Below are 24903 nucleotides of genomic sequence, written 5' to 3' on the forward strand. Positions count from 1 at the left end.
GAATAAAATGTTAAGCCCTGTAAAATATGTACTTCGTATGCAGCAGGAACTCTCCAAGTGCAGATTTACTCCATGAGAGTTATTTCACTGATAATCATTCTAAAATTCAATTCTGCCAGCAGGATTTGATTAGACGATAGATCTTACTGCTGACCATTTAGAGTGACTCTTTGAGACCAGCCTAAAGTGTTGCCAAAATATCTGCCCATTGAACAGGCAAAGGACACTATTATCATCACACAAATTAGCTTTCCATAACTTCTTCCACCCAGATTCTCAGCCAGAGATACTCATAGGATCAAATGAAGTAATTAATAGGGCTTTCAGGATCATCAGAACCAACCAAGGTGAATGATTAATAGGCAAATGCTCTGGAATCTCAGCTAATCTTGCCCTGAGTAACACTCATGACAACCATAACTGCCTTACTGAAAATAAACGGTTCTTTTTTCCATTTCTTCTAAACAGCCACACCAAGTTTATCCTTTGACTACTTTCTTTTAATATGACTGGTCAATGTGAACAATTCTTTCCCCCCTTTTTAATGTTGGTTTTGACAGAAACACTTTACACAGAGAGTCTCATAATACTCTCCTGAGAGACAGGGGGCCAGTGGTCCAGTAAATACTGGAAGAGCCACCTCTTCATGCTCTCCTTGGAGGGAATAGTTTGAGGGTACCAGAGGGTACAGATCCCTGTAGGGATCTCAGCGGGCACTAAGTCAGGTGATCAGTAAAGCCAGCCAATGATTCATGACTGCCTGCAGCCAAGATTTCAAAGCCATTGATTAGTCAGCCCAGCTTCCCTGAACTCTGAGACCCTGATTTTCCAAAGGTTTTGAATGTCCCCTGTCACCTGCAGAAAAATAATCATAGTCATACACTGTAAAAACCATATAACACGGGATTATTCATGCAACACAGAAGTACAGATGTATCATCTAAGACTACATCTACACTACATACCATTGGCGAAGGTGTATAGCATTTGCGTAGCTACATGCCACAAGTGAAAGGCTCTGGAAGTGGGGAGACAGCAGGGAAAAGCTCTGGCAGCTTCCTGCTGGAAAGTCTCTGGCAGGGGAGAGGCAGTGGGGAAAGGCTGAGCCCTCCTCAGCTCCCTCTCCCCATCAGAGTCTTTCCCCACAGAAAAGGGGAGGAAACAGCTGGGGAAAAGTTTTAGTAGTTCCTTGATACCAGCCTTTCACTGGGGAAAACAAAGGCTCTAGGAGCAGAAAGGCTCCTTGTCACATTATAGAAAGATTTCAACAGCAGGTAGGGTTGCCAGTTTTGGTTGGATGTCTTCCTAGAGGTTTCACCACATGACATAATCTTTAATTAAAGATTAATCTTTAACTCCAGGGATTCCAGGACAATCCTGGGAGGTTGGCAACCCTACTAGTAGGGAGCTAGTGGAGCCTTTTCCTACGCTCCTCCCCCAGCTGCTGGGAATTTTCCCTGCAGCTGGGAAGGGCTCCAGCTGCAGGGAGCTTCCCATTCCTTTCCCTGCTGCTTCCCACCTGCCAAAGTCCTTCCCCACTCTTGGCATTTTTTCCTGCAGAGGGGAAAGGCTCTGGCACTGGGTAAGTAGTGGGACCACACCTTTCGAGCATGTCTTTACTCACCTAAACTGTGCCTCCAGACTGAAAGCCCCCACAGAGCTTGGGACTCTGGTTGCTAGCCTGTGCTGAAGCCCCTGGCACCACGTCTACACTGCTGTTGTTCCCCTTGCTAGCTCCTCGTTAACGCTAACAGGGAGATGTTCACCATGGGCTACAATCACACCTTCACTTCGCAGTGTGGACCCTAAGCGACAGCTCCTCAGGACGGGGTGGGCAAAGGCAGACCCCGTCTCGGGGAAAGCCATCGACACACACACAGTGGCTAGCTCAGGAGAGAGGGGTGCATCCCCCAGAACCGGCATGGACAGGCAGCCCCTCCCCAAGATACACCAGGGGCAGGCAGAGAAACGACGCTGTGAACCAACCCCAGTACAGACTAGGGTGACCGGATGTCCCGAGTTTATGTCCCCGATGTTTGGGGCTTTTTCTTATATAGGCCCCCGCCCCCCCTTGCGTTTTTCACATTTGCCATGTGGTCACCCTAGCACAGACAGAGGGACGGACAGACAGACAGCCGCCTCTCCACTGGAACAGTACAGTGCCCCCCCCCCCCCGGACAGACAGACAGCCAGCCAGCCGGCCGCCTCCCCACTGGAACAGTACAGTGCCCCCCCCCCAGGACAGACAGACAGCCGGCCGCCTCCGCACTGGAACAGTACAGTACAGTGCCCCCCACCCCCCCAGGACAGACAGACAGCCGGCCGCCTCCCCACTGGAACAGTACAGTACAGTGCCCCCCCCCCCCCCAGGACAGACAGACAGCCGGCCGCCTCCCCACTGGAACAGTACAGTACAGTGCCCCCCCCCCCCCAGGACAGACAGACAGCCGGCCGCCTCCCCACTGGAACAGTACAGTACAGTGCCCCCCCCCCCCAGGACAGACAGACAGCCGGCCGCCTCCCCACTGGAACAGTACAGTACAGTGCCCCCCCCAACGGACAGACAGACAGCCGGCCGCCTCCCCACTGGAACAGTACAGTACAGTGCCCCCCCCAACGGACAGACAGACAGCCGGCCGCCTCCCCACTGGAACAGTACAGTACAGTGCCCCCCCCCCCAGGACAGACAGACAGCCTGCCGCCTCCCCACTGGAACAGTACAGTACAGTGCCCCCCCAGGACAGACAGACAGCCGGCCGCCTCCCCACTGGAACAGTACAGTACAGTGCCCCCCCCCCAGGACAGACAGACAGTTGGCCGCCTCCCCACTGGAGCAATACAGTACAGTGCCCCCCCAAGGACGGACAGACAGACAGACGGACGGACGGACAGTTCTCTACCCCCGGGAACAGACAGACGCACCCCACGCGCTGGGGCCGGGGGACTCGCCCACCTGCTCTGCCGCCCACGAAGACCCGGCTTGGCTCCGGGGCGCCCCCGCTCTCCGCCTTGCGGGGCTTGTAGCCGTACACCCCCCGCTCCGTGCGGTACCAGCGCCGCAGCGTCCAGGCCCGCCCGGCCATCACCAGGCTCCTCGCCGCCACAGCCATCGCGCTCCGCGGCCCTGGGCAAGCGGCGGCGGGGCTGCGGCCGACACCCCCAGCACGGATTGGCCCGGCGCGGCTCGCGGGCGAACGGTTAGTCCCGCCCATGCCAGCAGGCATTTAAAGGGGCAGGGACCATTTATAGGAGGAGGGAGGGGGGCATGGGATGCAGGGGGAGGGGCATGATTTGTGGGGAGATGTGATTTGATGGGGGGGGGGGGGGGAACGAGTGGTGGTGGTGTGGGAGGGGCTTTGGGGGGAGAAATGTTAGACTTGGGGAAGGGTTGGTGGGATTATGGGATCTGAGGGGGGAGGGGGGGCTTGAGGGGGTTAGGGGATATGTGGTTTGGGGAGGAGGGTATGTTGGGGGGGGGAAGTGTATGGGGGGGAAGTGTTAAATTTGGGAAGTGGCAGGTGGGTTGTGGGGATTATGTGACCGGATGGGGGAGGGGTGTTTTGAGGGGGGAAGAGGATATGTGGTTTGTGGGGGGAGGGTCTGTTGGGGGGGGAAGTGTATGCTGGTGGGAGAAATCTTAGACTGGGGGGAGGTTATGTGGCTTGTGGGGGGTATGTGATCTGATGGGGGAAGAGGTGCTTGTGGGGAGGGCCATGTTGAAAAGTATTTAGTTGTTAGGGGAAGGGTGTCTGGTGGTGAATGGTGTGTGGTTTGCGGGGAGAGGGTTACTGGGTGGGAGAGGTATTTCGTTATAAGGCATATGGCTAGTAACAGAGAGGTATTTTGTAGAATATTGGCTGGTTTGAGGGCAGGATGTTTGATTGTAGTGGAGAGGTCTTTTGGTGGATCGGGCTGCTAAAAGTCCAGTCGGTGGCACAGTGGGGCTAAGACAGGTTCCCTGCCTGCCCTGGCTCCACGGGGTTCCCGGAAGTGGCCAGCATGTCTGGCTCCGAGGCACTGGGGAGTTTCTATGCATTGTCTCTGCCCTGAGCACCAGCTCCACAGCTCCCATTGGGTGGGAACTGCGGCCAATGGGAGCTGCAGGGGTGGCGCCCTGCAGGTGTGGGCCATGCAGGTGTGGGCCATGCACAGAGTCCCCGGGCCTCTTTGCCTAGGAGCCGGACATGCTGGCTGCTTCTGTGACCCGCCTGAACCCAGCTGGAGCCTGCACTCCAAACCGTCTCCTGCACCCCAAACCCCTGTCCCAGCTCACAACCCCCTCCTGCACCCTAATTCCCTTCCACAGCCTGCACCCCTCACCCCCTCCCGCACCCCAACCCACTGCCCCAGCACTCCAAACCCCTCAGCCCCAGCTTTAGAAAGATGAAGAATTTGTTGGGAAGAGCAGTTTTGGGGGGTAATGCTAAGAAAACTGTGAGATCAGAAAGAGAACGTGGCTGCAAACAGAGTAAAGGAAGTTAATGCAGCCTCCCTTTACCCCAAACTGAAACAGGAAAGGACAGTCACAAACAGATTAGTGCTTCCCAAATATTTTCTGAGTTGCATGCATTGGGAACCATAACAAATTCCCAGAACCTGCTACAAACAAAGCTGCTCCGGAACACACATTCTTTTATCTAATAAAAGGTGAACAAGTCTGTGCTCTTGTCTCTGAACTATGGCAGCTCATACTCTTATTGATGCAAAAATGATGTGGTACAGTGGTTCTCAATCTGTGGGCTCTTTGTGGCCCAATCAGCCCACAACTGTGGTCCATGTGGCATCCTCAGAGCTACACAGGTAGTATATATAGTGTGGATACAGCACATATAACACATAGCTGCATATGTGGCCCACAATGTGAAATAGGTTGGGAACCACTGATGTAGTATCAACATAATTAAGAAACGTGTTGGCTCTCTCTACAACCAATTCACCTTGTGCTTTGATCCTGCAGATAATTTAATGGTAATTATTATAATTAAGAAAATACATTAGAATGAGAGGTATTATGCAAAGGTAAGATTATAATCATCATTACCCCAGTTGCTTTCCTCCTGTTTCACTCTTTCTTCCCTTCTGACACAGTTGCCAGTTTTAAGCCGGGGTCAGATTTAATGTAGTTATGGAGAGCAAAAGCACAGGGCTGCAGGGAGATTTGAATGGCAGTAGATGATTTGCACAAAAAGTACTTGCCTGTGATTATCCATTAATATTTAATGGGAGGAAAATGTAACTATTTTATTTAAAAAAAGAAAAGGAGTACTTGTGGCACCTTAGAGACTAACCAATTTATTTGAGCATGAGCTTTCGTGAGCTACAGCTCAGCTCACGAAAGCTCATGCTCAAATAAACTGGTTAGTCTCTAAGGTGCCACAAGTACTCCTTTTATTTTATTTAAGTATTCTTCGCCAGCACACAGGAAGGACACTAAAGTTTCAGAAGCTCTGTAAATGTGGCAGCATTTTTATTGAGGGGGGCGGGAGAAGAGCATAGACAGATTATAAAGGACTCTCTGCCAGTAAGAACTAGAAAAGCATCATCATCTGGTTGATTTTTAGATATTGCAGACAGCTTGTACCCTGTATATTCTCAGGTCATGCCCAGATCCACACAGGGATTTAGACTTTGCAACACTGAGCATCATGGCACTTAAAAAATCAAAACACCACTGAAATCCACAAAAGTCAGCATAGTACAGGAGCTCCCTAACCTTGTCAATGGGACATGAAGATTGTGTGAGGTCATGCCACATAGGGGCATCATCTTTACAAGCACACCATGCAAACCCTGTTGGCCTGACTTTGCATGTGTAGTGTGTTCAAGGTCATGCCAGAGGGGGCAGTGTGGTGCACTCTTAAAGATAACACCCTCTGTCTGACACTGAACAAAACCACATCCAGTTTTGTCCCAGTACTGGATGGGGGACAAACCATCCAAAAGAGGACTGTCCTGTTCAAAAGCATATGAATGACCTCCCAAAGGGGGAATGGCACTGTGGGTAAAAAATGGCATTACCTGTTTTAAAGTCACTAACTACCCAGAAGCAAGTGATCTTGAATGCTTATAGATCAATGCTCTAACAGATAAAGCACAAGATAGGGTGTCACAGTTTCAGGGTAACTGCACCTTTAACCCATTCTCTGTGGTCCATGGCAGGAATGCCTTCTGAAGTCTCAGGTCCCTGGCCCCTAACTGTTGCCTCTCTCTGGGTGAGGACCCATGTCTCTCTGCCTTCAGTCTGGGGATTTAAGTTGCAGCTGCTTGCTATTGCACTCTGATTTGTTCAACAAGTTTGACTAACTCAACACAACTCCTGGGGGAATTCTGCGCCACTGCTCGTGCGCAGAATTCATGTGTCCCGCACAGTTCCCCCCCCACGCAGAAAATACATTCTGCCCCTGAAGTGCTGCAGTTCTGCCTTTTGCCCACCAGAGGCCATTGTGGCACCAGAACAGCCAACAGCATGAATGCTGCAGGCTGGTCTGGTGCCACAGCGGCCTCTGGTGGACGAAAGGCGGAACTGCAGCACTTCAGGGGCAGAATGTATTTTCGGTGGGGGAAAAAAAATTGTGCTGGCAAAGTGGCACAGAATTCCCCCAGGAATAGACGTTCATCACAGCACCTGGCCCGTGGAGCCAGGTTAGGACAGAGTGGGGCACAGGGAGCTGTTGGGGGGGGGGGGTGGGTCACAGACTGGCGTTCAGAATGCCTAGTGGGGGAGGACAGACTGGGGCGTGGGCTCAGGAGCTAGTGGGGTGACAGCATTGAGCCAGGGACTGAATGGGATTGGGGTGCATGGCTGGATCGGGGAGAGGTGCTCCAGGGAACCATTGGGATGGAGAGTTTCAGGATGGGCAGATGTGCCTGACTGAATGGGAGAGGCCTGGGATCAGCCAGGGTCTGCATGGGGGAAGCTCCCTAACTCTAACAATCCTGCCCTTCCCCACAAAAAACCTGTTCCATACTTCTCCCCGCCCCCAGCCAACAACCCTTCCAGGTTCACTCCAGGGTCCTAGCCTCTCCCTCACTTCCTCCGTTACCCCTGACACTTCCAAGCCTTTGCACTGCTTCTGCTAGGTGCAGGAAATTCATTTAAATTACAATATAGAATTGTCTTACTCTAAGTTCTGTATTCATATGCCTAGTAAGGAATTTGTCAAAAGAAAATTACCAGAATCTTTTTTTTTAGTCTGTATTGTTACAGACATACTTATTGACAGATATGTTGAAATAACTTTCCAAAATAATTAAAATGGGCATGATTATAGTGTGTTATTTTGACAAATAAAATATGCAAAATTTTGCAGAATTTTAAAACTTTTGGTGCAGAATTCCCCCAGATGTACAGCACCTACAGTTTCACCTTTTTTTCCCCCTCTCCAGGGAAAATGACATTGACAAACCAGATCTTTATTTAAGGACAAATGCAGTCCGAGAAAACATCGAAAACAGTAACAGTCTAAACACTTTATGAGGAGCCTTCCACCCACTGGTGGCTGGTGAACGGGCTGTTGTGGGAGGCTAGCACCCGCCCCTCCCCTTCTGCCCGAGATCCTGCCCCTCACCCTCCCTTTCTTCCCCCATAGGAGCCCAGAGCACCCACACCACAGCCCCTGGGCCCTCCAGTTCTGGGCTGCCTGAGCACCTCCAGTCCCGGTGCTCCAGGCAGGCCCCCAGCCCCAAAGTGCCCCTCAGCCCCAGAGCGCTGGGCGGGCAGTGCAGCCATGGCCCCAAACACCAGCCACCCTGAGTCTCAGTGGCAGACTGGCGCGCCCCAGCCAACCTGGGCTACTACCGAAGAGTGGGAAGGAATTTCACTGCAGGAAAGGGCCAGCGGGCAGAGTGTGGGCAGGGCCACGCCAGGCTGTTTGGGGAGGCTCAGCCTTCCCTGGGCTATGATGCCTGCCACCCATGCTCCCACCAACCATCAGTTCTATGGGGACCCTGGCACGCTCCAGTCTTTTCAACCCTTCAACGAGATGGAGTCCCTCTTCGGACAAGAGGTCATGTCCATTTGCGAATTTAAAAAAAAAAAAAAAGAAAGAAAGAAAAAAAAAAAAGACACGACCTTCTGTCAGGCTAAACCCAGTTTTGTATCTGCATAACCAGCTTTGGGATTTTGCATTAATCACCCTGTGGTGATTCCAGATTCCACAGGGAACCCCCTCTAGTAAGCCAATAACAAACAAATAATACTTATCAATACAAAAGTCCACATCACTATAATGTTCTTTGAAGTTTTCATGCTTTCAAGGCTAGCTCAAACAATAACTTCCACAAAACATTAAATGCAATCGTCTCAGGCTAGGACTGTGTTCATTATGTGTCACAGGTTACTATTTGATGTCTGTTACAGATCAGACAGACAAACAAATTAGACAGCAGAATGACTGGCTCCCTAAGCACCTATCTATAATGAGTAGAGGGGAAAAAAAAAAATCATCATCATTGGGGACTTCAGTCTGAATGCCATATGCTGAAAGTCTCATGCCGCCAGTAACAAAATATCCTTGGAATTTCTACAAATTCTAGATGACAATTTTGTAACTCAAATTATAGCTGTCATGGGGGAATTCTGTGTGGACTTCATCTTCAGAGATGAAGAGAGCTGATCTCACAGAACTAAAAGTTAGTCATTTGCTTAGGTGCAAGTGATCATGACTTGATTACATTTTATGTAAAAACACAATGTGACACTCTGTACCTCAAAATAGCACCCTGAAACCCACATATTCACCACTGTGATATGATTATGTTTTATACAAAAGTATGCCTTGGGAAGTATCATTGAGAAGTCATGATCTGTTGAAATTTACTATCCTGTTGAATTATATGTTACCATTGTATCTGAAGTTATGAAGTTTTGCTATGTGTGTATTGCTGATATATGTTGTGAGTCTGGCAGATGCCCACAGCTGGTCTTTTGGTGGCAAAAACAGAGCAACTAACATCCCCACGATAGATTTACGTTAGGACTAGCTGGCCATGCATGTATTGATAATCCATTAAGGAGAATCCACTATTCCAGTAGGATCTTTCCGAAGCACATAGACATTGGAGCTTGCTTAACCCAGTGACTCAGCAGGGGACATAGAACATGTGATCCTTGACTGCATGATTGAGATGGTATCTTTCGATGCCCATGGATTGTGGGGTATAAATTGGAGTCTGACAGTCCAGAGCCTCTCTCCTCCCCCACCTACTCTGAAGGCCACAGGAATGTTTGGAAGAAAAAACCTTGAACTGGAGAGACTGGTCCTAGGTTGAGCAAGGAATTCAGCCTGTGTATTAAGAACAGTGAACTGCTTACACCACCTAGTGGGGTGAGAAATGACTTGATCCAAATTTTTCTTAGTCTGATAAAGTGTGGAATTTAGACTGTGATTTAAGTTTTATTTCTTATGCAACCAACTTTGACCTCTATGCCTACTGCTTATAATCACTTAAAAATCTATGTTTTATGCTTACCAGAGAGTTTGTCTGAAGTGCTTGGGGAATCTGCTCAGATTATAAATGCTGGTGCATGTCCACTATCCTTGACGAAGTGGCAAACTCATTAATGAGCTTGCATTGTTCAAGAGAAGGTCTTGAGCCGTGTAAGATGGTACATTTCTGGGGTGCAGGGCTGGGGAGATTTCTCTCTCTTTGGCTTTGAGAGTATTCATGCAATTTAGTTTGGTGTGTCCCCGTATGTTGTTGGCTTAGTGATCACAGCACTCAGAGGGGTTTGCTGCTTGTCACTAGCACAGCATCGTGAAAGACAGCCCAGTCTGGAGAGTTAAGGGGGCACAAAGAGTCCCACAGTTCCAGGTTGTACCCAGGGGGTCTGTCACACAGAATAAAATCTGAACTGGCAATATATATAATTGGTGCTTTAAAAGGCCAATATAACAAAGCTGAAAGCAACAGGAGACAAATCAGCTGGCAGAAAAATTTTAAACAAAAATGTGAATGATAATATGGAACATTTTACTGGATTACCACATTTCAAAAGGAAGGCTATGCATTTTAAAAATATAGCCTGTCTTAAGGGGAATGAAAGCAGCAATACAATTTATAAAAGAAAAAAAGCCACCAATATATAACAAATGGGAAAGGAGAAGCTGATAGCAATTATTAGTTAGAAGTTAGGAACTTTAGAAAATTGATAAGGGAAGCAAAAGGACAAGGAGGTTTGGAGAAGGAAGTATTTAAAGAATATCTAGAACAAAAGGCCCCCTAAGACTGGTATAGGTCCATTACTAGGTGGAAATTGTAGATTTGTCAATAATGCAAATAAGAGTGAAGTGTTCAATACATATTTCTGTTCTGTATTTAAGAAAAGGCTAGATGGTATTTTCACACCATATGATGAAACACTTTCCACTCTGACAGTAATTCAGGAAGATGTTAAATGGTAGCTACATTATTTTAAAAATCAGCAGGTCTGGAGAACTTACATCCAAGAGTTTTAAAAGAGCTGGTTTAGGAACTTTTTGGAGCATTAATGTGGATTTGCAATAAGGTTTTAAACACTGGGGTAGTTCCAGAAAATGGGAAGAAAGCTTATGCTGTGCCAATATTTTAAAAAGGTAAATGGGGTGACCCAGGTAATTATAGGCCTATCAGCCTTACATTAATCTCAGGCAAAAAATGGCACAGCTGATTAATAAAGAAGCTCAATCTATTTAGCTTATCAAAGAGACGGTTAAGTGTTGATTTAGTCACAGTGTACGAGTATCTATATGGAGAACAGAAATTCGATAAGGAGCTCTTCAGTCTAGTAGACAAAGGTAAAACAAGATCCAGTGGCTTAAAATTGAAGCTAGACAAATTCAGACTGGAAATAAGACGCAAATTTTAACAGTGAGGGTAATCAACTATTGGAACAACTTACCATGGGCTGTGGTGGGTTCTCCATCACTGGAAATGATTAAATCAAGATTGGATGATTTTCTAAAAGATATGTTCTAGTAGTTCAACCACAGCTACTGGACTTGAACAAAGAAATAATTCAGGGAAATCCTCTGGCCTGTGTTATGGAGGCATTCAGATTAGAGGATCACAATGGTTCCTTCTGGCCTTAAAAATCTCTGAATTTGTTACTTTCCAATGGACAAAGGGTCTTTCTCTGATTCCAAGGTGAAGAGATTCAGTTGAGTTGCCATACCCTGGAGTCCTGAAGGTTATCTATTGCCTGTTTTATCATCTAGGACTCTGATGAGAGCTGCTCATGGCCTGGAAAAGCCAAATGTGACTATTGGTACTTCAGATCCTTTTCCCTACTTTTGCAGAGGGCCTTGCTGCTGTTCTGCAGTTAGAGATTCAACACTGCCAAGCCAGTCCCTGCCCCTTTCCCTACCTCCACCCTCCAAGCAGGAGCTCCCTCTGTGGTGTAGTTTTTCCTCCCCTGTTGCAGGGCTACCCATAAAATTCAGGAATAAAAGCTATTGGATAAAATTCCCATTCAGTTAAAAACAGATCTTCCCATAAACCACTATCCCCCTTATAAGAGACTAAGGAGAGGGTTTTTATTTCTACTCAGGAATTCTAATGACAGCACATCTTCCTCATGTTGAAAAGGCAGCAACACAGTCAAATCATTCTGCAAAAAGAATAGGCAGGTCTGGCCAAATGGTTCCCCAGGCGAGGAGCGTCTTCCATTTATTTAAATTTTTTAATACCTTATTTTTTATTGCATTTGTAGCCCATTTCATTACTTTGATGCACGATTTGCATGCATGATTTATCCCTGTTATAGAAGATAAAATTTGCACACTTGGATCTGTAAAGCTGTATTTATTCATGCCATATATAAGCAAATAAAAGCAGCAATTGTTTCCTCTAAGCTTACAGAAACTTTTTAATTTTAAGAAGATATTGAACCGTGCACCAACACTGGGTAAATAATGTTACGGTAGGTAACAGCCTTAGAATGTTAACCCTAGTCCTTTAGTTCGAAAGATTGCTTTTCTCACCTTTGCCCCTGTGAATTGAAGCACAGCAGAGAGATCCAAAGACTGGCCAATGGCATTTTCAAGCAATAAAGTAGCAAGCGATGTCAGTCTCTCATCGGCCATCATCAAAGATATGTTTTAATATGCCTGAACTTTGAAAGGTTACGCTCACTACTTGTGACTGTGACTGGCAGCGTGAGCAGAATCCTCCCATTAGGAAATGTGTCCTTCAGTTCTGCATCATGAATGAATTGGAGAGGAGAGTGCTTCTTGTGTTGCAAAATCTGATGGACATTGTTGAAATTGGCATACAGGTCTTTATCATTGACATCTGAACATTCCACATGTGTCAGTCTCCGATGAAGGTCTGTACAATTGTTCAAGAGTGTTTTCTTTTTTGCTGGCAGCTTACTATTGCCATACAACCCCCCCAGATCTTTTCATGGTGCTTCATTTGCTCAAACCTCTCTTTGATGGACACTCGAGCAGTGTCAACGAGTGAGGAAAAAAAAAAAACACAAACAAACAAAAAAAAAAAACAACAACACACCCTTTTGAATTTTTCTTCTGAGCTTCTCATCACCTCATCTCTGCCCTTGTAATCAAACTCTCTCTTCTTCCAGTGAATACAAGTTTCCTAGAAGACAGGCTAAGTTTTATACCTTTTTTTGGCAGCAGTGATGGTATCTTCAAATCCATTGTCTCTCTTGGCCACAACGAAATCAAGGCAGCTTCTCATCAAAGTAGTAGGGGTTTGGTAGCTATGTCCCTTTTCAGTTGTTACTTACACTCTTCAAGACTTAAAACACAAATACACTTTCACAATAAAACAAGGTTCCCAATATCACAGCTGGACTCTCACTTCACTTCATTCTTATATCTCACTGACTGACTAGCAACACCCCATCCTTTAAATACCTGTGAGGGGATGGCTTACAACATTCTAGGAGGGTCATGGAAAATGTAGTTGTCAGAGAGTCTGGAAGGTACCACAAGATTCTACAAAAGGTCAGAACATTCTAGGAGGTTAGTAAAATGAATACACATATGGAGTACCTGAAACATTTTATTTTTGTTGCTAACAAAAAGAGCACCCCAAGCCTGGTGCCTCCAAGCCCGGTGACCCAGGCGCTTGCTGGGATCGCCCTCTCCTAAATCCAGCTCTGAGTACAGGCCAGATTCCTCGCTGGTATAACACCACTGAAGTCAATAGACTTACACCCTGGATAAAGCTGGCCCTACTTGTGCAAACTTTGCAGCTATGTCCACAAACTGTGCGCTGTGCACAAGTAGATCCGTCAGAGGCAACTTCTTTGTGGCTGCACAGCTGGCGGCAGCTTCAGTGAAGAGAGTACCAATACCCGTGTCAAGCTGTCTGGAGTGGTCCATGAACATGAATCCTGAACTTAAGACAGACTGTTACAAAACAGGGCACAAACCCCAAACTGGTCATGAGTTCTATACTTAGTTGGTGAAATCTAAGTATCAAGTGGGAGCTCCTCAGGCACCACAACACCCTTAACATGGAGCCACAGACAGTCCCCTGGGGTACTCTGGTCTATGTTGCCCACCCAGGTAAGCCTGCCTTTGTGATAGATTGTCCCTTACACCAAAAAATCCCAACAATATTCAGGTTACTCCCAGTCCCAAAGGGCCAGTCACTTACCCAGGTCAAGTGCACCTCAGATCTCAAACCAAAAGACAACACTTGTAGCCAATCCTATGATAAACTAACTGCGACGGAGTCAAGACTCACCACCGCTGGTGCCTCCCGCTGGTTGTTCTGGGAATTAGCTCTGTCCGCTGCAGAGCATCCTCAGTGCATGGTGTCTTGCCTGTTGTCCATTCTGCTGCCCTGGACCCACATTGCTCCCCGCTCAGCGGCATCCGCTTCAGGACACTGCCCTCCAGCAGTGCTCACTACTCCAGACTCACCCCCTTCCAAGGGGGGGGCCCACAGTTAACAGCAGGGTTTGGGACTCGCACCTGCCTCAGTGGCCAACCACAACCCAAAGTCTAGCCCCTTAGCTCAGGGGCAAGTTGCAGTCTGTATTGGCCACCATCTTCCATGGCCAGGTGCAGTATAAGGAGGGAAATGGGGGGACCCAGGCCCACCCGCTACTCTGGGTCCCAACCTAGGGACCCTCTAGCCACAGCCTCTTTCTGCCCTCCTTCATTCCCCTCTTGTCCACCTATTCTTCCCTGGGCCACTTCCCCTTTGGCGCTGCGCACCTCCTAGGCCCTTTCTAGCAGGGTCTGCAGCCTGGCAGGTAATGGGGCTGGAGCCCTCTCCTGCTCCCGCAAGCCTGCCCTGCCTAGCACTGCTCTGTCCAAAATGCTGGCTCCTTGCTTCAGGAGTCTGTCCTTCTCCCTCACTAATCAGGGAGAGACTGCCTTTGTCTCTGTAGGCAGCCTTTATATAGGGCCTTTCCCAGCTCTGATTGGCTGCCTCTTCCTTCCCCTGATTGGCTCTCCACAGGCCTTTATTGATTGGCTGCCGGTCTGTGCAGCATCAAAAGGCCTGTTCCAGCCCTTTTCTCAGGGGATGGGGCGACCACCCCACCACACTAACTAAAGATTTATTAACTAGGAAAAAAAAATCAGAGCATTATTTATAATGTTAAAGCAGGTTAACATGCACACACAAATGAGTTTCAGTATCAGGGTCCAAAACGTGATAGAAGCTGCTGTAATCTGCAAGCTCTATATGTTCTTTAGGCCCAACCCAAGCTAAACAGCAGGGGTTCCTTGCTTATACTTAGAAGTCTTGCCTTCTCCCTGAAGTCCAAGCAGCATCAAGATAACAATTTCTTGTTGACAGGGATTTTTATTCCCCTTGCCCAGAGCTCAAGCTGTGATGGGACAAGCATTTATGCACATCTTCTCTTCATGAGTCTGGGGGGAGCAATCAACAATCTTTTGTCCACTGATATTCCATAATGGCTTGACTGATGTCTATAGGTTGTCTTTTGTTGGACAGGAGATGACACCTCTTATGGTAAACTAGCATTTCTCACTTGCTAATGCTTCTTTCCTGACTGTGGGGGTTTACAGTTTCATAGCAAACACTATTATAGTCACAGAGCAAAACACTTAAATATCACCTTATAATGTGGGATAAGATATTGTAAGTGAGATTAATGCATGCAGCAACTCACAAGCATTTCACAAAGTCAAAACATGAAACACATTCTTATAAACTTAACATCCATTTTAACAATGCTAACACACAGGTGAGCCAGACTGGTTTCCAGCTACACATTTGTCAGTGTTCAATGAGGACTAGGAGCCTTGGCATCCGCTGGCCACAACCAGCACAATATGTTTTGATTTCTGTCTGGAACACCATTTTGTCTGAACAGTATCTGGATCATCTATCTTTTGGTAAATCCACCCTAATCAGGCAACCAGTTCTCGTTTTGGAGATCAAGTGAGGTCACATCTGTGACTAGCAGGGAAACTGCTGTAATATTTATAAATAATACTCAGCACTTATGCAGTGCGGTACAGTCTCAAACATTAACTATTGAAATTCACCAGGATTTTGGACACTTCTGGAATTGTTAGGTAGAGGTAGAGCTCCTCTTGGAAAAAACTTGTTTGGTCCTGTAAAAGTTGGCAATGTACACCGCATCATTAAACAGTGCACACAGTCTTTTAAATATGAGCTGACTCTTGCTTTTGGATTATGGGAAGTAGTAAAAGCAGAATAGCATTCCAGAGCCAGTGAGCGACCTTGTGATCAAGTATTTTCTCATGCTGATTACCATAAATGTAGAGCTATATGAAAATTACATCATAAAATTCAAAAGTAAAGAAGGGCTCAGACCAAGACCCTAATACCGCTTGCAACAAGAACCAGGATTCTAACTGCAGCACTGGCCCTATCTCTGTAGCGAACTGAGGCAAACTCCTGGATTCAAACTTCTGTAAACTTTGGGTAGTTCAAATTCCAGATCTGAATCTTGCAGCTTGGGCCAATCTCAACCCCCAAACTGGAGAAATATGCTTATGGCTTTAGTCACCAACCAATAATATGGCCCAGGCTTACTGAGGATTGTGAACCTTTCAGGATAACTCAGAGTTGTTGTGCTTCTAAATTAGTGTTTGTAAAATGGTTTGAGATACTCAGACAGCTGTTGCTACAGATATGCAAGATAGTATGCAAATGGACCAGGATACAAGGATGTTTGACTCATTGTCAAATAGGCTTGGAACTCCAAATACTTGCAATGAATTATTTTACTATTATTTTATGTTAAATGGAAATAAGCAAAGACCGCATACTAAAAGGAAATACACAAAATAATCATCAGATTCTATGACGCAATTTAGTGTTCTGACGTTATACACTTGAGAGAGAGACAAGGTAGGTGAAAAGAAAAGGAGTACTTGTGGCACCTTAGAGACTAACCAATTTATTTGAGCATAAGCTTTCGTGAGCTACAGCTCACTTCATTATGCTCAGATAAATTGGTTAGGCTCTAAGGTGCCACAAGTACTCCTTTTCTTTTTGCGAATACAGACTAACACGGCTGCTACTCTGAAAGGTAGGTGAAGTAATATCTTTTATTGGATCAAATTCTGTTGGTGGAAGGTATAAGCTTTTGAGATATAGAGAGCTCTTCTTACATGGCTACAACAACACTGCAATCATTATATTATTATTATTACTATTCGTAATTTATCCTTTTTTATCATGGTAATGGCTAAAGGGTCCCAATCAAGATTGGAATCTCAGTATGTTAGGTGTTGTAGGTAGATACGATCACTGCTCCAAAGAGTTTGCCACCTGATTAAAGCCCAGACACAACAGAGGGAAGAAATAATAGGGAAAAAAAGTAAGAGAGGACAAAAGTAACAGTAATATGATTACATAGGCTAACAGTGTACACAACTTAATGATTCCAAATCACAAACTTTTTTTAATTAAAAAATGTCCCTATCAAATGGTAAATCCGCTGTGTTCCCTTACTCTTTAGTCCCACCTGCAGCTCAGAAAAAGTAACCCTGATATCATGTTGCTGACCATTTTAAATTATAACTTTTATAATTACTTCTGCTGGAATTCTGCACCACTGTGCAGGGCAGAATTTGTGCAGAATTAATGTTCCCTGCAAATTTTTATTTTTTTGCGCAGAATTTGTGATTTCCTCCAAAATGCTTCTTTTTCCCAGTTTTGCATGTTTCAAATGTATTAGTTACATATAGAAGTAATATTTTTGCGTGCACGTGAGCCTGAACCCACCCCCCTCAGCTCCCACCTATCACTACACACACACCCAGCACTGCCGCCCATGTCTGGCACACGGGCGTGCATACTACCTCTGGAGACAAAGGGGTGTTGACTGGTGAACTATGTACATGACCCAACACACACACACACACACACACAGAGACACTCACCCCGACACACACAGTTTACCTTCCCCATGCTAACTACCTGCTATGCTACAGCTAACCTATAGCGAACTCATCAACCCCCCTCCTGCTACTGTGGTGTGACCCAAAAACCTTACAATACACATATAAGCTTGAACTTGGACAAGACATGACAGAGACAAAACAGTCCTTAAGGATGTTAGTGCCCTCTTAGGCCAGGTCGTTACAATACTTTTGTATAACATACTTTTGTATAATATCTTTGTTTAAATTAAATATTTAATTTCACTGAAACAGAAGATACTGTCAACAAAGATTAACAACTTGCTGACAGGTATTTTGAAATAAATTACCAAAAAATTTGAAACTGGTGAAATTATATTGTGTTATTTTGACTAATAAAATATGCAGAATTTTAGAATATTGTGTGCAGAATTTTTAATTTTTTTGGTGCAGAATTCCTCCAGGAGTATATAGTGCTATATATGTGATAATACACAAAGTGTCATGGCATATGTAATGAACACAAGTGCTGAGAACCTAATTTTTATGACTCATCTAAACCCCAAGTAGCACAGTGCCTCCAAACACAATGATGGGGCACTGTTCAGTGTTGACTTAAAGGGGATAATGTCCAAGTCATCATATTGAATTGAGGCATGTCACTGATTTGGCATCATGTCATGCTGCTGTAGTATCATTCCATTGTACTGGATCATAGAATCATAGAATATATGGTTGAAAGGGACCTTGAGAAGTCATCAAATCCAGACCCCTGCACTGTGGCAGGATCTAGTACACCTAGAGCACATCTGACCGGTGTTTGTCCAACCTGTTTTTAAAAACTTCCAATGAGAGAGATTTTACAACCTTCCTTGGAAGCCTATTCCAGAGGTCTTAAAGATTTCCCTGTTAACTAATCTAAATCTCCCTTGCTGTAGATTAAGCCCATCACATCTTGTCCTACATTTAGAGGACATGGAAAACACAGATCACAGTCCTGTTTATAGCAGCTCTTAACATATCTGAGGATTGTTATAAGGTTCCCCCACTCAGTTTTCTTTTCTCAAGACTAAACATGGCCAGGTTTTTTTTAACCTTTCCTTATAGGTCAGGTTTTCTAAACCTTGTATCATTTTTGTTGGTCTTCTTTGGATTCTCTCCAATTAGCCCACCTCTTTCCTAAAGTATCATTGTGGTACCCAGAACTGGACACAATACTGAAGCTGAGGCCTTACCAGTGCCAAGTAAAGGGGAACAATTACAATTGACTTATTCACACAATGCACAGTCAATCTGCAGAACTTGTTCCCAAGGGATGTTGTGAAGGCCAAAATTATAATGGGGTTCCAAAAGAATTAATCATCTCATGACCCATACATAAATCTATGGTAGAGATCATCCTTGAATTGAGGGATTGCCAATGATGAGATAAATTCATGGAGAATAGGTCCAATAAAGGCTATTAGCCAAGATGTCCAGGGATGCAACTTCATGCTCTGGGTGTCCCTAGCCTCTGACTGTAGAAGTGGATGACAAAGGATGGATCACTCAATGATTGCTTGTTCTATTCATTCCCTCTGAAGCAACTAGTATTGACCACTGTCAGAAGACAGGATACTGGTCTACCTGGACCATAGGTCTGACCCACCAATTAGGGATGTAAAGATCGTTTAAAAACGTACTCATTTAAACTATTAAAATTATATCGGTTAACCATTTAATCGTTAACAAGACAGGGCTCCAGGTCCAGGGCTGCTGCCCAGCCCCATATAGTGGGGTCCGGGATCAGGGCTGCTGCCAATCTATTTTAAATGTTAACTGTAATTTATTAACAGTAAGACTAATACTTATCGGTAAGGCTATGTTTAGTCACGGGTATTTTTAGTAAAAGTCACAGGCAGTAAACAAAAATTCATGGCCCATGACCAGTCCATGACTTTTACTAAAAATACCTGTGATTAAAACTTGTGGGGGAGCTGCCCGGGGGCACCGCGGGTGCTGGGGGAGGGCAGCTGCGCGTGGCTCATGACCCCTGATCGTGCTGGAGGGGGGCGGGCGGCAGCACATGGCCCAGGACCCCTGCTAGTGCTGAGAGGGCGTGAGCAGCAGTGCACGGCCCAGGATTCCCACTGGTGCTGAGGGGGCGTGGGTGGCGGCGCATGGCCCAGGACCCACACTGGTGGGGATGGCAGGTTCTCTACCTGGCTCCGTGCCTCCCCTGACCCAAGGCAGGCTCTGGGTGGCGCCTACCTGGGGGGCTCCCCGGAAGCAGTGACATCTTCCTCGCTCAGCTGCTAGGTGAAAGTCTGGGCTGGCAGCTCTGCGCGCTGCCTCTGCCCAGAGCACTGGCTTTGCAGCTCCCATTGGCTGGGAACTGCAGCCAATGGGAGCTGTGGGGGTGGTGCCTGCAGGCAGAGGCAGCGCACAGAGCTGCCTGGCCACACCTCCACCTAACAGCTGAGCGAGGGGGATGTTGCCACTTCCAGGGAGCCCCCCAGGTAAGCGCCGCCCAGAGCCCGCGTCACCCCATCCCATGCCCCAACCCCCTGCTCCCTCCAACAACCAAACTCTATTGGGTGGGGGGGGTCACAGTGGCCCAAGACTGCCCAGCACTGGCCAGTATGACTGGCACAGGGGCTGCCTGAGCCAGGCGCACCGGCCACTACAGAAGTCATGGAGGTCACAGAAAGTCACGGAATCCGTGACTTCCATGACCTCCGTGACAAACTCTCAGCTTTACTTATCGGTTAACCGTTTAATATTTTACATCCCTACCAGCAATGTGGTTCTTATGTTCTCCCGTGGCTTATATATGACATTCCTGTAAATACACCCCCCAAAATAGTAGACTTTTTTGCAACTGCATCACATTGTTAACATATTCAATTTGTGATCTGCTAGAAACCCCAGACCCCTTTCAGCAGTACGACCACCTTGCCAGTTATTCCCTATTCTGTAGTTGTGCATTTTAAACATGGGGGCACACCACGCTCCACAGACGTCATTGAGGTGTGCCATGACTGTAATCGTAATGCACTGTGCCACCCACAGTGTGCTTGATGTGACATGATCCTACCAAGAGGGCATCACAGATGACATGTGATAGGAGACCATGCCACACCAAAACCTCGTCACATGTTGCTATGACATAATGGGATGCAATGTGATGTCATCCCACAAAACAAGTCGTGTCACATCATAACATGGTGACTTCCCGGCTTAGAGCCACAGGTGGGCTGGTGTCCCTGGGCTACGGCGGGGCAGTGTTCCCTACTGGGCAGGATGGAGGCCAGATCCCAACACCTGTCCCCCACCCCCTCTGGCCACTTCCGCCTTCACAACCTCCTGCTCCTGGGAACCAGACTCCGAGCAGCACGGGCAGGCCTGCTGCCGGCCCCGAGGACCCCACGCCAGCCCGGGGCTGCCCGCCGCGCTGCCTGATACGTACCTGAATTCAGCCGCTACTCGCCAACGAGGCGGGTGGGGGCGCGGCGGAGCGGCTGGACCGGAGCTCTACGCGCTTCCTCCCCCCGCAGCCGGGAGAGGGCTGAGCCGCCCCTCCGCGGCGGAGTGTTTTCAGGCAGGCGGCGCGGCAGCAGCCCGGGGTCCTCTGCGGGCAAGCGGAGGGGGCCGACGCTGGTGGTGGAGTAGGGGCTAGAGGAGTCCGAGCCGATGTTTACACCGGGCAGAGGTAACCGCCCCCGCCGGCCTGAGGGCCGGGGAGAGGGGCCGCGGCGGGCCGGAGCAGGCTTTTGGGGGTGCAGGGGCTCGTAGGAGTGGGGCCGGGGCAGAGAGCGGGCGGCCTGCAGGGACATCCGGGACGGGGCAGGGCTGGCGGGGAGCGGGGCTGCCTGGAGGAGCGCGGCCAGCGCAGGAGTGGGGCCGGGGCCTGGGGAGGGGGCCGGGGCTCGGGGAGGGGCGGGGGCAGGAGGTTGGACCTCAGCGTGGGGAGAGTTGAGTGCGGGGAAGGGCCTGGTGGGCGTGGAAAGGTCACAGGGCAGAGAGGGGCCATGAGCGGGAGGGCGCTCGCTGCGGGCGGGGGGACACGCGAGGGGAAGTTGGCTTCCGGGGTTTGCCTGAGGGAGGAGCGGGGGAAATGTGAGGGAAGGGCTGGGTGGGTGGAGTGTGGGGCGGAGGGGAGTAAGATGAGGCCGGGGCCAAAAGGGCTTGGCAGGCTAAGGGGGTGAGGAGGTGGAGGGAGAGAAGGGGGGAGGTGCCAGGCGGGCAAGGAGAAAAGGTGGGGGGGTTGGTATTTGAAGGGGTAGACAAAGGAGGTGACCCTCAGTTGAACCAGGGTATTCGGTGGGGATGGGTTTGTGTGTGACATGTAGAGCAGGTGAGAGGGTTGTTTGTTTACTTTTGTGTGGACACATGGTTTTTTTTCCATCTAGTGACTGTGTTTTGGGCCTTTTCTTTTTGCGTTCACCCTAGCAAAGGAGGCCTATCTGTGGAGTTAGGACAGTAAAAACTTTTTTCAATAAGGCAGATGGAATAGAAAGTAAAAGTCAGTGATGAACCTTAGATCAAACCCACCTTTTCCATGCTTGTGTTTAATTATGAATTTTCGCCTTCATCCGTCTCTTTTGGTCTGTTTTGTGGGTTTGAGTTTAGGTTTGACTGGGTGATTGTGGCATTTCACTGATGCAGACCATTTGGATTATTCTTTAAACTTGTTTAGTTCTGACAGTTTGTGCATCTGTCATGGAATATTTGTCCTAGGGAATCATGCAGAGTTTGCATTTTTAAGTACCTTATCAAAATGGGACTAATTTATATAATTAATTCCTCAATTTGCTTAGTCAGTATTTTATAAAATAACTGGACAAGACCCTGTAATGGTGACTAATATGCAACTCCCCATAGCAGCACAGAGAGTTTTGGGGGGAAAACCTTTTTTTTTCTAATCAAATACAAAATCTGGTCTTTAGTACTTTACTTTTAGATACTGACTTTCATCCCTGGATTTCATAGTACTTACAAACATAAATTAATGAAACCCCAAAACAACACTATTATTGAATGCCCATTTTGTAGATGGTGAAAAACTTAAGTACAGAGGAGTGGGTGCTGAGCTTTCTCCTTCCAACTTTTAAGGTTGGCTGCATTAATTATGCTATATGTATATATTTTGTATAACTCTTTGCGATTGTTCAAGATAAAAAAGCACTACAATAAGTATTTTCTGCTAAGCATTGTCTGTGTACTATTTAAAAAAAAGCTGGGGCTGGACTCCTGTGTATCTTACAAGTTCCCCAGGTGTCCTAGAACTGACAGTCTTTGTACTCTGCACTATTGTGAATACAACTACATCAAGTTTTCACATATCAGGCTTGTTATAAAGAAAAAAAAATTCAGAAACAAATCAAGAAAATTCCCAAACAAAACCTAAGATTGTGTTAAGGGAGGAAACAAAATTAATTAAAAAAATTAGAAAGTTGTACAATGTTTACAAAACCAAACATTTGGAAGTGAGGACACTACAAGGCTATAAGTTCACAACCCCTAAATGTCACTACAGATCATCCCATTAAAAACAATGAGGAGTCCTTGTGGCATCTGAGAGACTAACACATTTATTTGGGCATAATTTGTTAGTCTCTAAGGTGCCACAAGGACTCCTCATTGTTTTTGCTGATACAGACTAACACGGCTACCACTCTGAAACCTGTCACTCCAGTAAAGTTTTCAACACCTTCCTTAACTCTGACCTTCCTATTTACCCCCATCTTTTTGTATCTAACTTCTAGTTATGAGCCACAGATTTCTACTACTTACTAGGTTATAAACTGTTAATGCCTGTTTCCGCAATACACACTCAAATGAGTGGTTGGATATCAGTTTCTTTATCATTTACATAGTATGGTCAAAACCTCACATTTTTCATATAGCCCTCCTTGTCATCCATACTAGACCTTGCCTTTGTTCACCACATTATGAACTGTATACCTTTCTTTACCCTGTTCATTTATCCAGTGTTGGCCAGCTATAGATCAGAGATCAAAATTCTCAATATCAGCCTTAATATACAGGCCGCATACCTGCAAAGATGAGACATTCCTTTGCAAAAGACAGTCCTGAATTTCTCCCTGATCTTGATGTAAGCTAGCAGGGTGGGTGCAAATATGACTGTTCCGCAAATGACCATGCTACTATAATTTATATGTGCAACAGAGGATGTTTAAATTTTTTTTCAAGCAACAACTGATGGGTGAGCAAAGGTAAGGGTCACAGTGTTAACAAATATTTAGGGACTTTCCAGCATTTATTTTTTTGACCTAACAGACTTTTAATTGATGACCTTTTGAGGTCTCTTCCAGTCCTATGATTCTATGATTTTAATAAAGATGTTTCCTTTAACTTTTTTCCAACAAAGCTTTTTATTTAGTGGTGTCATCAGGAAGAACACAACTTTATCAAGTACAATTGTTAAAGAGAATCTAGTGGAATATTAAAATGGACTGAATCTCATTGGTGGGGACATTAAGCTGACTTTAATATGGAAGAACGTTCAACTTTAAACCCCCCCCCCCTCCAAAAAAAAAAACAAAAACAAAAAACTTGAGTAGCTGTCTTGGATTAATATGGCCTCCATTATATGCCATTTGTAAGCTTGGACTGCTAAATGTTACTTTTGAACTTGGAGCAAAATATTTAGAGGAACTGATCTTGCAACTGGATTCAAGATCCTAGACCCCAAATACTTACATATAACCTATTTCCATAGATCCAGTTGCAGCATCTGGCCTTTAGTATGTTGCTTTTTAAATGTACTGACTTAACACAAAATCTATTTTAATTCCATTCTAATTAAACCAAAAAGTCAAAATACAGTGTTATGGGGATTGGATGGCTGCAGGGATCAGTGATGGGTTATGGTCCTATGGAGTCTTTCAGCAGTAACTAGTCACTACTTATCAGGTCATTAGGGAGTCAAAGTTGTTACCATCTGCTAGCAGCTTTGTAACTCGTGAAATTAATTGCCCTCTGTCCTGTTCCCAATTAATACAAATCAATACCCTCTCCCTCCAAACCCTCGCAGTTGGCACTCCCTGGGACTTCTTTCAGCAGAGAGGCCAAGTTTTGAATGGGTCATCCATGGTAACTGACCTGTCTCTCACCATTATTGGTATGTCTTCACTGGAAAAAAATAAAAAGAGGGAAAAAAAAGTGCAGTCTTATCTCAGGTTGGCTAATCTAGGTTAAATTAGCAGTGAGGACATACCAATTTGACTTTTACCTCAAGCTAGCACCATAAGTGTGAGCAGGGAATGAACTCAAGCTTCTAATCCCGAGTTAAAAGTGAGTTGGTATTCACTGCTATTTTAAATCATATTAGTTAATTTGAGTTAAGAAAGCACTTTTTCTTGCATTGAAGACGTACACTGTATGTAAGGAGCACAACGTGGAAAACCTTAAACTGTTGCTATGCTTGCTGAATTTTCTGTTGCTATCCTTGGTGAATTTTTTGTGATATAGATTGGTTTAAAACAATTATTTATAAAAATCAGACCAACATTTTAGGAAATTTTTAATGGAAAACTCTCCATGTTCAATACAGTATTAAGACTAATTATAATTT

At 46.2% G+C, this 24903-nt stretch overlaps 2 protein-coding genes across 7 annotated transcripts in view; one reads left to right on the plus strand and one right to left on the minus strand.

Moving 5' to 3' along the window:
* DHTKD1 (dehydrogenase E1 and transketolase domain containing 1) overlaps positions 1-3154 on the minus strand; it is a 56531-nt gene extending 53377 nt beyond the window's left edge. For both annotated transcript variants that reach the window (XM_077836599.1, XM_077836619.1), the window contains exon 1: positions 2954-3154. In XM_077836599.1, coding sequence (XP_077692725.1) covers positions 2954-3110 — 157 coding nt within the window. In that variant the 5' untranslated portion in view covers positions 3111-3154. The remainder of the gene's footprint in view (positions 1-2953) is intronic.
* A 17706-nt stretch (positions 3155-20860) lies between these two features.
* Positions 20861-24903, plus strand: part of UPF2 (UPF2 regulator of nonsense mediated mRNA decay) — a 135646-nt gene continuing 131603 nt past the window's right edge. For all 5 annotated transcript variants that reach the window (XM_077836629.1, XM_077836635.1, XM_077836642.1 and 2 more), the window contains exon 1: positions 20861-21015. The gene's annotated coding sequence lies outside the window, so the exon portion shown is untranslated. The remainder of the gene's footprint in view (positions 21016-24903) is intronic.

Source organism: Eretmochelys imbricata, chromosome 1 (genome assembly GCF_965152235.1).
Source record: "Eretmochelys imbricata isolate rEreImb1 chromosome 1, rEreImb1.hap1, whole genome shotgun sequence".
Lineage (NCBI taxonomy): Eukaryota > Metazoa > Chordata > Testudines > Cheloniidae > Eretmochelys > Eretmochelys imbricata.